This window comes from Gobio gobio, assembly GCF_949357685.1.
Source record: "Gobio gobio genome assembly, chromosome: 6".
NCBI classification, from domain to species: domain Eukaryota; kingdom Metazoa; phylum Chordata; class Actinopteri; order Cypriniformes; family Gobionidae; genus Gobio; species Gobio gobio.
The window spans coordinates 18,633,173-18,646,056 of NC_137102.1; the positions used below are offsets into that span (position 1 = coordinate 18,633,173).

Genomic DNA, 12,884 nt, shown 5'->3' on the forward strand with positions numbered 1-12,884 from the left:
ATATTGTTTTGTGTCTCCTTTATCAATGAGGGACATGTATCCTCTTCATTACAATTTCATGCCCTCATCAAGACACACAGTTTGTCCCACAGTGCATTTATTTGTTTTGAAAATGCATGTCTCCGTGGCGTACTTCATCTCCGGTTGAAATTAAAAGTGTTAAAGGGATAGTTCTCCCAGAAATGAAAATTCTGTCATCATTTTCTCAACCTAAATGATGACAGAATTTTCATTTTGGGGAGATCTGTTCCTTTGACATACTGTATCATGTCATACCAAACATTGATGGTTAAAAAAGATTATGCATTATTGTCTGTAACTGTCAAAGATGTTGAATGCATGCTTTAAAATAAATAAATAAAAATTAAAAAGTAGTGATTTTTCACTTTCCTCCTTTGATTTAGATGGGATTTTGTATTGTTTTTCTTTATTGTGGTCCCTTTACTTTACAATATGGCACCATCAATCAGATGTGTTGTCAGGACTGAGGGGTGATGGCAATCAGCGCTGAGCAATCTCCGAATTGATTAGTAATTTGCTGCTTGTCAGTGTAGGAAACACCACCAATCAGTTTTCCTTGAACTTGGAGATTGGGCAAGGTTAGCGGTGCATGTTATTTCTTCCCTGCCGCACTGGGATGCTGGGAAGTAGTCGGGGGTAAACAGCAGGTGATAACCTATGCTGTGGTGGTACACCACTGCCAGAGGTAAATATGTGTGCTTTTGCTAGATTAAGAGCTTGGCAGAGCCTTGTCGAAGCAAACGCTGTATCTGTGGTTTGGACACCCGGATTGATTTTCGGTTTGATGTTCCTGCCCATGTCGAAATGGGTAGGTCTAAAGTATCTGCTGCATTTAATGTTGTTTCACATTGTTGAGATTTGCCTCCTTTTGTGTACTGAAGTGATATCTTAAATAAATGAATTAAACGCACTAGTGGTCAAAAGTGTGGAACAAGATTTTTAAAATGTTTTTGTTGAGTCTCTTATGTTCACCAAGGCTGTATTATTGAATCAAAAATGCAGTAAAAACAGTCATATTTTCAAATATTTTTACAATTTTAAAGAACTATTTTCTATTTTAATATATTTTAAAATGTAATGTTTCTCTGTGATGGCAAAGTTGAACTTTTATCAATTTTATTGGATTTGTATAGGATTTTTATTAAAGGTTCTTGTTATCAATGTTGAAAACAGGTTTTGCTGCTTAATATTTCTTGTGGAAACCTTGCTTTTTTCAGTATTCGTTGATTAATAGAAATGCCAAAATAGCAGCATTATTTGAAATGTTAACATTAAAATGTAACATTATAATTATCTTTACTGTCACTTTTGATTAATGTAATGCATCCTTGCTGAATAAAAGTATTACTTTCCTCTTTTTTTTGATAGTGTATCACTGTTTCCTCAGAAATATTACTGTGTTCAACTTTGATAATAATAAGAAATGTTTATTGGGCAGTAAATCAGTTCGAATGATTTCTGAAGGATCATGTGATCCTGAAGACTGAGGTAATGATGCTGAAAATTCACAAATAGAAAAGTTTATTTCAAATGAAATTAAATTTCATAATATTACTGTTTTTACAGTATTTTTGATCAAATAAATGCAGCCTGGGAGCATTTTGACTTCTTTCAAAAACATAAAAAAAATCTTAATTATTTTAAACTTTTGACCAGCAGTGTATGTGTTAAAGACTAATTGAATATTATCCTCGTGTGACCTTATGAAGCACAGTTCTTATCTATAGTGACCAGACAGACTGCGTAGTTTTGTGTGGTATTGATGTTTTGTTCTTTTTGGTGGGTATAAATATGCCACCGCAGTAATAAACTCATGTGCTGTAGTGTAATTGGCTCTGAGTCAATGACATTAATATCCCAAAAGCGTTTTCTAATGACAGTGAAAGGCAAATATGTTGAGTTGTAGACTTACTCAACCTGCAAAATCAGCTTTATGCATATGTCTTAGGCAGCATTCTCAGCCAATAAAGTATATACACAGTGGAACAGGTCTGACATTTAAACAGGGAGTGTTTACTGATTGTTTGCTGTGGAAGTTTGTGGTTTGTTGGGGAAAGTTGCGTCAGGGGATTCATAATCGTGTTCATAAATCAAAGAGGTGACTTTTACCCTTGTTTTTTCTTCTTCAGGGGCTCTGCAGATTGAAAACAGCGAGGAATCAGACCAGGGCAAGTACGAATGTGTAGCTACGAACAGCGCCGGGACGCGCTACTCCGCTCCCGCTAATCTCTACGTGCGAGGTAAGAAACGCGCTCCAGGTGCCGCCCCTATCAAAACAACTTCCTCAACAATGCTTCACACCTTTATTTTGACCATGTTGCAATTTTGTTTTGACTTCCACATGTGTTGAACTTTGTCTGACGTTTCGGAGCCAAGATAAACTAAAAGTTGTTGACCAAATTGTGCCGGGAAAAAAACAAAAACGTTCCCTACTGTTTTGATTTCATAGCAACTGAAGCACAGGTAAACATGCATATTTCTCAAAAGTATTTGTTATGAGAGCAAAAGACAAAAAGGGTTAACCAAAGGTTAGTGCCTCGGAGGACACCTGCAGTATTAATATGTGGATTTAAAGGTATAATGGTGTTGGAGGCATTGTCTGTGAAACAGAACTCTGGGAGTGCTGTTGTTATGAGTGTCAACCCCTTCAGCTCTTTCCATGCAGGTAATAACAGGGAGCTTATGGCAGGCTGCCAGTATGGCCTCCAGCTAGTGACGTTATAGTGCCACCCAGTTATTGTCACGCAAGAAGTGAAGACTAAGCCTTCTCATGCTTCCTGTCAAACAAACGGCCAAAAAATGTTTCATACAATGGTATTAAACTGCAGACGTCATCGTACGACTTAATCACAAGAGGTTGCTATGAGTGGCATCTAAAACATTGAGTATTAAGGGGTTAAATTGTATTTTGCATTAAAAGGAAGCCTGTTTTTAGGAACATTAAGGGTGTGTTTACACGACAGCGATGTACTAAAAATGGAAAAGGTTTTCCTTTGTGTTTTCCACGTACAGACGACAACGTTGTCAAAACAAGAACTGTTCACACGGATCTGCAAAAACAAATAAAAACGTTGTATTTTGCATTCACTTTGTAAAGAAACACTATGCGCCTATAGACTGAACACGTTATATGCATGCGCATGGCATCGCCGTTTCCACAAATTCGCGTTTTTGTAGTTTACATGAAACGATAATGGTATTTTTTTTTTTACTTGCACTTTGAAACCTGTTTTTAAAAAGCCAAAATGCATAAAAACCCCTTCGATGTTTTGCATTTTGACATAATTTTTTATAATAAATAAAAAATTGTATGATTAGTTCTCATTACTGTTATGCATTCAGATGTTTATTTTTTTCATTATTCTCAGTGATTAGATTCTCATTTTTACTTTATTTAAATCAGCCTAAATGTAATGCGCTACCAAAAATGTCATGTGAAATATAAATAATTAGCCAATTAAACAATAGATCGTCTTTGATGATATTTTAAATTATTTATTAAATATTAACTTTAAAATGTATAATACTTCTGTTGTTAAAATTGTATATTGTCCTTTTTATTTATTAAATACTACTTTATTTAAATACTTTGCATTTAAATGTATATATTGTCTTTATGAATTACTGCTTATAAATACTAATTTAAACATATATTTTTTATAGTATATACATTATTTATAGTATATTGACATTTGATTTGTGCCTAATTTATGAAATTTTTTCATAATTCAAATTCCTAAAAATAAGCTTCATTTTCTTAATACAAAATGTAATTTTTATATTTTCTTTTTGATTTTGAGGTGAAATATGAGCTACACTCGTTCTTGACAGTTTTTTGAGAATCACCCATGGAGTTGAATGAATATTTATAATTTCTTAATCCGTCTACATAACCTCACATTTCACTACAAAGCAACATAACGTGCACAGCCAAAATAATGATAACAAAAACAGGAACTTCTGGAGCTATACCAACAACTAACTTCCTCAGAGTTGACAGGTGCATAATGGGTCGCCTTTATCCATCTGTCCATCACAGCTTGGGTGTGGGTGCTTGTTTTTCAAAGCGTCTCTGTAAAACAGCTAATCATGCTTTTCTCTTCAAGGGCATTCAGCACAGCGTCCCGCTACCATTCCTCAGCCTCCCGTCCCCGCACATTTATCTGCTCACGCTAGATGAGTTGGGTGTCTAAGACTGCCGACCTGTCAGTGGATCTATGTATTCAATAGCTGCTTCTCTTTTCCTGGTCCTCAGCACTTTTCTGGGAGCTGTCTAAATGTTCTATGACTGTCTCTCTCTCTCTCATTCTCCCGCTCCGTCCATCTGTCTGACAGAGGACTATATCATCTGGGAGAATCACAGTCATGTATACTGGCTGTATATGTGAATGCTCATTTGTCAGCCACTTATTCCATAGTGAAAAGTTGTCAACCACTGTCGGCACTCTTTCCTCTGCTCCTGAAACTAACAACAAATCAAATAGAGTGAAGTGGGCGCACACTTCATGCCCGTCTGTCTGTTTATTATATCTTGTGTGAATGAGTCCGCTTAACTTTGTTCAATATTTAAAGAAGATACATTTTAATATCACTAATGCACGTCATTGTAATGTAGTGTTACATTGGCAGTCCTATAAGGCCTTTAACTAACATCATCATCTTTCATGTGTCAGTTTATTGCAGAATATGGCCCAATGCTTTTTTAGATGATCTCAGTGGCCTTCTCTGCCTCACTGGAGATATGGCTTATGTACTGTATGCTCACATGCACATGTACAGAGACAGCTGTCAGATAATGTTCAATCACTCTGAATTGTCTGTATAAAATGGCAGTAATGTTACTCCTCTAACATGTCAGGAAAATATTAATATGTCGGTCATCCTGTGCTGTTCCCATTGTTGGACTGTTTTTGTGGAAGTCTGTTACAAACATGTATAAAAAAGTTACTTGTTACAATAACTTAATATTTCACTATTGCACAAATTCTTGCATATTGTCTTTATATCTCACAAAAACGACTTTATATGTCACTCTGAAATTATACCATAATGTGATGGAATTTCTTATTGGAAAGTTTATCTCACAATTAGCTGTTTTGTTTTATTTTATTTTTTAGTATATGTTCCATATAGAAAAGATTAAAATAAGTTTGGTGTCAGTAAGATTTTTTAATGTAAAAAAATATAGTAAAAACAGTAATATTATGAAATTTGATTCCAATTTAACTGTTTTCTATTTTAATATATATATTAAATGTAATGTTTTCTTGATTATTTTTATTATTTTTGAATTTTCAGCAGCCACATGATCCTTCAGAAACCATTCTAAAGTGCTGATTTGGTGCTCAAGAAACATTTCTCGACTTATTTGAAATAGAAATCTTTATCAATGTCTTTACTGTCACTTTTGATCAATTTAATGAATCCTTGCTGAATAAAAGTATCAATTTATTTTTTGTTGAAAAATGTACTGACCCCAAACTTTTAAATGGTAGTGTATTAAAATTGAGTAATTTCTTTGACCACATTCAGCAGCAGGATATGGTTGTCAGTCTTGTGTTAAATATAGTTACACGCAAAGTTATTAACGAGAGGGACAACCACTTTTTATAACCGAACTTACTCCCTTAAATTAATGTCTACAGTTATCCTTTATCAATGTGCTTGTGTTCTCTATAGGCATGCAATGATAAATTGCTTGAATTTCTTTTACATTTATCTTATAATAGGCCCATATTTACCTTTTAACATTGTAAACCTATAGTATAATATATGGTACAGTATATACAAATCTAACTCAAGTGTGTGTCTCTGTCTTTATTCAGTTTTACCATTTGCATTTTCTAACCGCCATGAAATTATGCAAATGTCTTTTCCTGTTCTCTTGTCTCACATTTGTCTCTGTCTTTCAATTTCATCTCCATCATATCACCTGGTCAAACTCTCACCTCATCACTTAGACCCTCGAGGAGGTTGGTTCTTTTCACTCTTAACCGCTTCTTGCAGACCTCAATCTGGATCCCTCTTTAATCAGAGACCCTTGTTATCAATCCCACTCCCTCTGCTATGCCGCCCCTCACCTATGTTATCAGGCTGAATGTGTTGTGTCAGGTGACTTGCATGAGCCTGGACTAAAAGGGATGGCAATTCATTGTTAATTAGTCCAAACTAGTTTTAATCTGTACATTTTTTTTTTTACAAACAATCATCTATAATTATATTTAATTCAATTTCTCTTTTTTGTCAGGTTTAAGTGTCTATTTTATCCAGAGTTCTGTTTTATCCCACAATGCACGTATGGTTTGGCTCATGATAAAGACCTGTTACCCTGCTCCCTGTTACCTGAAATATTAAAATAGAAAAATCGTCAGTGTTTATTTGAATAGAAATACACTTCTGCTGTATTACCCACAACCGATTTCCATTCTTATCCTACAAATCATCGTCATCGTATGTCCATTTCCATAGTCATGGTTTGTCAGTATCTCAGATTTTCAGGGAAATCAATAAAGCGAATATTTGTATTTCTTAGACATGCTACTGCTACTGTAATTTCTTTGAAACAGCGGACTTGAAGTACTTTGAATTTTACATAGCCTAATTCAAAGAAAAAATGCTCAAGAGTCTATCGTTTTGCCTTTACAATGCAAACGTAATGAGGAAAATAACAAGCTTGGTCGCAGTGTCTATCTGAAAATAAAATGAGAGAACATAGTCGAGAATCCAATTTCAGGAGGACCTGTGCAAAAACCAATTATTGCCTGTGCCATTTCTCCATAGACAGACATGAGGCAGTGGGTCATTAACACAAATTGGAAGAGTCTGTTTAATGTGCTGTGGTTTTATACTCCTATTTTGGGAGAATAGGAGAGAAAAGTATCTCCAGTTTGTGCTTCTTGCATTAGTATCTACCGCCATCGTACCACCAGCTATGATTCTGAGCACTACACGATAGAGTGTGAAATGCATTCTAGTGTTTGCATTGATAACAGAATACCTTTAAAAGTGTTGGTGTTTTGTCATGCTGATCCTCATGGATTAGTTCCTCATGCACCAAGAGCTTGGCCTCATGCAGTCGAGTCAGTTTATGTCAAGGCTGGTTTGAATTCCGTTCAGCCCCGCATTGATAGTTCATCTCTCTCCTCCCCATCTCAGCACAGTGTCAGCCGGCTCTTTTTCGTCTCCATGGGAACCTCTTTTAATGTCAGGTTTATCTGCATATCAGAGGCTCACAAAGAGAGCCCTGTGAACAATGCGTCTCCCACAAGGTCTCAGACAGGTTCCCGAATCCAGGCAGGACTGAGCAACAACAGACCAGGGTCTCAGTGCCACCAGGCGATAAACTGACAGAGAAAACTCTACATCCCTGTAATGCCTCAGCCAGGCATTTTTTCTTCAAATCCACAATTCAATAAAGCTCCCCTTTGGCATGAATTTTAATGTCTCACTCTATAAGAAATACCATTATGATGCCTTCTTCGCCCTTCCCCCGGCACGTATTGGTTTATCGCCCTCTTCTGCACATATGTGTGAGCCACAGTATTGACTTCCTGCCTCCAGTTGTTAAGCTTCAGGCTTTAACAAATGGAAAAAGTGGCAACCCGGCCTTTGAAGAGAATTTGTTTGACCTGTCAGCTCGACTTCATGTTAGTTTGTTCATGTTAGTGACATAGTCCTAGTATTTACACTAGAGACATAGTAATCACAGTAGAATTCCCTGTGTATGTTTTTTTTTTTTTATATATATATATATATATATATAAAACGTTGACAAAAGGACTACAATATTGCACATACTTAACCTCACACCACATTTTCTTCTTCGTTCCGGTAGTACGACGAGTGCCGCCCCGTTTCTCCATCCCACCTACCAATCACGAGGTTATGCCAGGGGGCAGTGTCAACCTCACTTGTGTGGCAGTAGGTGCCCCCATGCCCTACGTCAAATGGATGGCTGGTGAGATGGAGCTCACCAAGGATGAGGAGATGCCTGTGGGGCGCAATGTCCTGGAGCTCAACAACATCCGTCAGTCGACCAACTACACCTGCGTAGCCATCTCGTCCCTCGGTATGATCGAGGCAACCGCACAAGTTTCTGTCAAAGGTAAGATCCTCGAATGACCGCTCTCTCCACTTGTGAGCTAAACAAAAATATTCATTCTTTTGAAAGAAACTTTTGCTGGAATAGCCCAGGTATGCTTCATTTTCCACATTCTGCTCCTACCTGCATCTTGAGCGTGCAAGCCATTAAAAGTACACTCCATTGATGTGAGCCGGTACATCAACGGACTGTGCTGATGATGAAAATTATGTCAATTGGACTGTTCTCAGTCCGGAGCAGAACGCAGTCAAGGGAAGTGCACTTTCGGCTTTAGACCAAGAATATGTATTAAGAATGTAAATAAGGTCCATTTTGTAGATTTTCTTAGGTTTAAGGATTCTGTAGACACTGTTATTTTACCCAAGACTCTGAATAGGTTGTCAGAGAACAGAAAAAGTTATTTTCTAACTGCAACCCCAAGGTTCTGACCAGCTGTTTGGTACGCCTGGCAAATACACACAAAGAAAAAACATGGACACTTGCTCTGTGTTGACTGAGCTTTAGGGACTTCCCGCATTTTTACTGTGGGCTCTGAGAAAATGAAAGGCTTTAGATTATTCTGAGCATGTGTTTACCCAGACCAGATGTCTGGAGCTGTATCAGTGCGGCTGGTCCCACCAGACAACGCCAAGCCCTGCCAGACTTCGGTCCTCGTCATCGTGGCTGCCTCTATTGATTGCACTTTGCACTTCACCAATCAATATGGACTTGGAGAATGTCACCGACATTTATCTGGAGTCCAGCCACAAATCTTAAAGACACAATGATGAGGCAGCACGGTTTGCCTTTATGTGAATCACCAGAATGCAAGCCTTTCTTCTTTCTCTCGCCGTCTTACATTGCATGTCTTTCTCTATTTTAGGAGTGTACCGTGTAGGCAGCTTAGCCTACATAAACTGTCATCCATTTCATTTCCTTTCTTATTGTCTACTCCTCAGCTCTCCCAAAGCCTCCTACGTCTCTCATTGTGACGGAAACCACAGCTACAAGCGTTACCCTAACATGGGACTCTGGAAACCCTGAACCTGTGTCTTACTACATTATCCAGTACCGGGCCAAGACCTCTGACACCAACTTCCAAGAAGTGGATGGTGTTGCCACCACACGTTACAGCATTGGTGGTCTCAGCCCTTATTCTGAGTATGAGTTCCGTGTGATGGCGGTCAACAACATCGGCCGTGGGCCACCCAGTGACCCGGTTGAGACACGGACAGGCGAGCAGGCGCCCTCCTCCCCACCACTTCACGTCCAGGCACGTATGCTGAGCGCCAGCACCATGTTGGTGCAATGGGAACCGCCAGAGGAACCTAATGGTCAGATTAGAGGCTATCGAATCTACTACACATCCGACCTGGACGCTCCTCTCAGCGCCTGGCAGAAACACAACACAGATGACAGCCGTCTCACAACAATCTCAAGCCTGACCACCGACATTACCTATAGCCTACGTGTGCTGGGCTTCACATCTGTAGGGGATGGACCCCCATCTGATGTGTTGCAGGTCAAGACACAGCAAGGAGGTGAATTTTTGAGGATAGTGAATAATGCGTCTGTACTTTTACATAGGGCTGGGTAAAAATCAATCATGATGTCGCATGCAATAACATATTGCATGAACAGTGACTCACATCAACCAATTATTTTTAATGAATCTAATCTTATAGAACCAGTGTAGTTGTATAATTTACAGAAATAGCTAAGCATTTATTTTACAAGCAAAATTGTCATAGTAACTTGAATGTACTAAGAATTTAATTCAATTGGAGTCTAATTGAATCTGGAAATGTGTATCAATACCCAGCCCTACTTTGCATGTGTTATTTCATGTCAGTATCATGAAAATACTTGCATCTGTTGTCGCTAACATGTCTGTGTCTGTTTGATTTCAAGTTCCTGCTCAGCCATCCAGCTTTGAGGCTGAGGCGGAGCTGGATACACGGATCCAGCTAAGTTGGCTGTGGCCGGTCCAGGACCCCATTATCAAATATGAGCTACTATATTGGGAGGCTGACTCAGAGAACAAGGTATCACGCCAGTGCTTGTTCTTTCCCGATTTTTTCAGAATTACAAGCAAACCAGATATTGATCATGTACAGCTGTTCCTCTGGGCCAAGGATACCAATGAAAGATAGCCAAAATTGACATTTCACAAAATGACTGCAGGCAAAAGTCTGCAGTCAGTTGATAGAATTAGATTGTGCTTTTGGCTTCAAAAACAGAATGGACTTATCAATGCTCAGCGCTTGACAGTATTTCTTACTGATGCCAGAATGAATCTGTTTTCTTGATGTCAGTTCATCCACATTAAGATCAGATGTGTTATGCACACTCTCATCATTATAGCCATCAGTGTGTCTGTATGCTAAAATGGTGAATACATGTTTTTAGTGAACAACTTTAACCCCATAATCTTATAATAAAATAAATAAATAAATAAATATATATATATATGTGTGAGTGTGTGTGTGTAAAATGTCGATTTATTCATTTAGCTGATACTTCCAAATGAGGATAAAATAGGTGCCTACAATATTAGCTGTTATGCTAAAAAAGAACTGATGAATAATGACACAAAATAATATTCATAACTGCATTTGCTCTGTCAGTTTTCACTTTTTGTTGAACAATGAAAAATTCACACTTTATGAAAACATTTAATTTGAGTTCATCACTCAAAATCTCTCTCTTCCCGTAATTGGATCTGGTTCACGCATGCAACACGCATAAGTGGCCTCCAGTTGGTGTGCTTAACACCATACAAGGAGAAGAGGACGGAGTTCTTGCGTTTATCATTAATGCAGTAGATTAAATGTTTGAAAGTGAATTGGATTTGATGACTAAGTCTTCTAAACCCACCTCACAATACATCCCACAACCTCAGAATGAATGTGTTAAAGTCACAATGAAACAGAAGTAGCGAAAGATATTTCATATTATGGCGTACTAATAAGTGAAAAAGAAAAAAAACGGTAGTTTGGGGAACTCAGTTTCTGCTCATCGTATGTTAATTGGATGGAGGCAGAGCTGAATGCAAGGGATAGTTCACCCAAAAATGAAAATTTGAAGCCAATTTACTCACCCTCAGGCCACCCAAGATGTAGGTGTCTTTCTTTCTTCAGTTGAACAGTATAGAAGATTTTTAGCTGAAACTGTAGTCCTTGGTGATTTCATATAATGAAAATCAATGGCTACCGTTACTTTGAGAGTCAAAAAAACATATACAGGCGAAACTAAATTAATTCCTGTGGCTCCTCTCACTGATTGGAGAAGATGGATTAATTGCAATAACGTGCATTTAAAAAACAGACATATATTGAAAGTGTTTTTTATGTTTCCTCTTCAGATCCACGTCACCTTCGACCCTGCCGGCTCATACGCTGTTGAAGGTCTGAAGCCGGACACTCTGTATAAATTCTCCCTGGCGGCCCGCTCTGAAATGGGGCTAGGGGTCTTCACTCAGCCCATCGAAGCCAAGACCGCCCAGTCCAGTGAGTGCCCTCTTATTATTGTCTTTATCTCATGAACTAACCTAAACTTGTCCCTATGGGCAAACCAGAGGACCTCTTTTCCCCTCCTTTCTCAAGCCTTTGTCTACAGTCTCCACAATTAATTATCTTACACCTCTAAGCCAGGGAATACCTTTATTCATTGACAAGGGCAAAAGGTACGTTTGGTGTCTGCTTGTGCCTTTGTCATCATTATTTTGGCTTATAGGCTATTAATGTGATTTGTTATTGCTGCAATGTTAAAAGCCAGAGCAGTGAAGCCTGCTTGAGAAAAGGAGATGAAACACTACATTTGTGCTAAATTTAACGCTGACTCTCACCTCTGCTTGCGTATAACCCAACATTTCTAACTTGCACCCACATATCAAAAGACAATATTCAGAGAGTATATATTACAAGATTTACAGTCATATCAAAGTAATCCCTTTCCCCTTGAGTCTCTCACAGCCACATGTTCTCCTAGAGACCTGTCTATCACCTCCTCCAGGACTCAAAAAGACCCTTTGATCTCTTGAGTTTTTTTTTTTTTTATCAGGACCCCCGGAAAAAAACAAAAAAACAACAATCTGTCAACATGTTCAGCTACAGCTGCAGTATTTTTGTCACCTACTGCAGCATCAGGCGTTTGTAGTGGCTCTCCCACTGTTTTCAGATTAAGGACCGCCTGATGAGAGACGCCTCACACTCAATCCCACCGTGGGCGCCAAGAACGGTGTGACATCACCAAACTGCCTCTCCTGGTTTCTGCTCTGGTTGTTAACAAAAAAATGCAAGCATGTTAAAATATCCCAACGTACATTCTTCTTCCTCTCAGCCATCTCTCCTTCCTTCCTTAGTTACTTATTGTTTTGTTTTTTATTACGCATTTATGTTTATCATATGCTCTAGAGATGCATGAACAGATGCCCTTTAGCTTTTTCGATCATTGTAAATTGTTGTTGTGCTGTTGTAGTGATTTTTTTTATGCCTCTGGACTGTGTTGTGTTGAACAAGAACATTTAATTTGGTAGCTCACCTGATCTCTATCCGTCACAGACTTAATTAAATATGCCGTGCTGGTGCTGCGCTTATCTCAGACACTCAGAAGTGGCACAGAGCCTGCCAAAAGATGCTAGCAGCATGCTTTAGCGTAGGCAGGATGGTCGAGTACGCTCTCGGACGCGTCAGCTGCCACACTCACTGACACTTGGATCTCTGACAAACGGGGGGCTGTTGTCTCCCAGCCAATAGGCAGACTGAGAATGTGTGAACGCCTG

The 12,884-nt window shown here is 38.6% G+C and overlaps 1 protein-coding gene across 5 annotated transcripts in view; it reads left to right on the forward strand.

Moving 5' to 3' along the window:
- Positions 1 to 12,884, forward strand: part of ptprfb (protein tyrosine phosphatase receptor type Fb) — a 151,903-nt gene that overhangs the window by 65,804 nt on the left and 73,215 nt on the right. For 4 of the 5 annotated variants that reach the window (XM_079818542.1, XM_079818544.1, XM_079818543.1 and 1 more), the window contains exons 6-10: positions 2,151 to 2,261; positions 7,856 to 8,125; positions 9,061 to 9,642; positions 10,013 to 10,146; positions 11,466 to 11,610. In XM_079818542.1, the coding sequence (XP_079674668.1) occupies positions 2,151 to 2,261; positions 7,856 to 8,125; positions 9,061 to 9,642; positions 10,013 to 10,146; positions 11,466 to 11,610 (1,242 nt within the window). Of the gene's footprint in view, positions 1 to 2,150; positions 2,280 to 7,855; positions 8,126 to 9,060; positions 9,643 to 10,012; positions 10,147 to 11,465; positions 11,611 to 12,884 lie in introns of all 5 variants that reach the window. The other variant, XM_079818541.1, reaches the window with a different exon arrangement.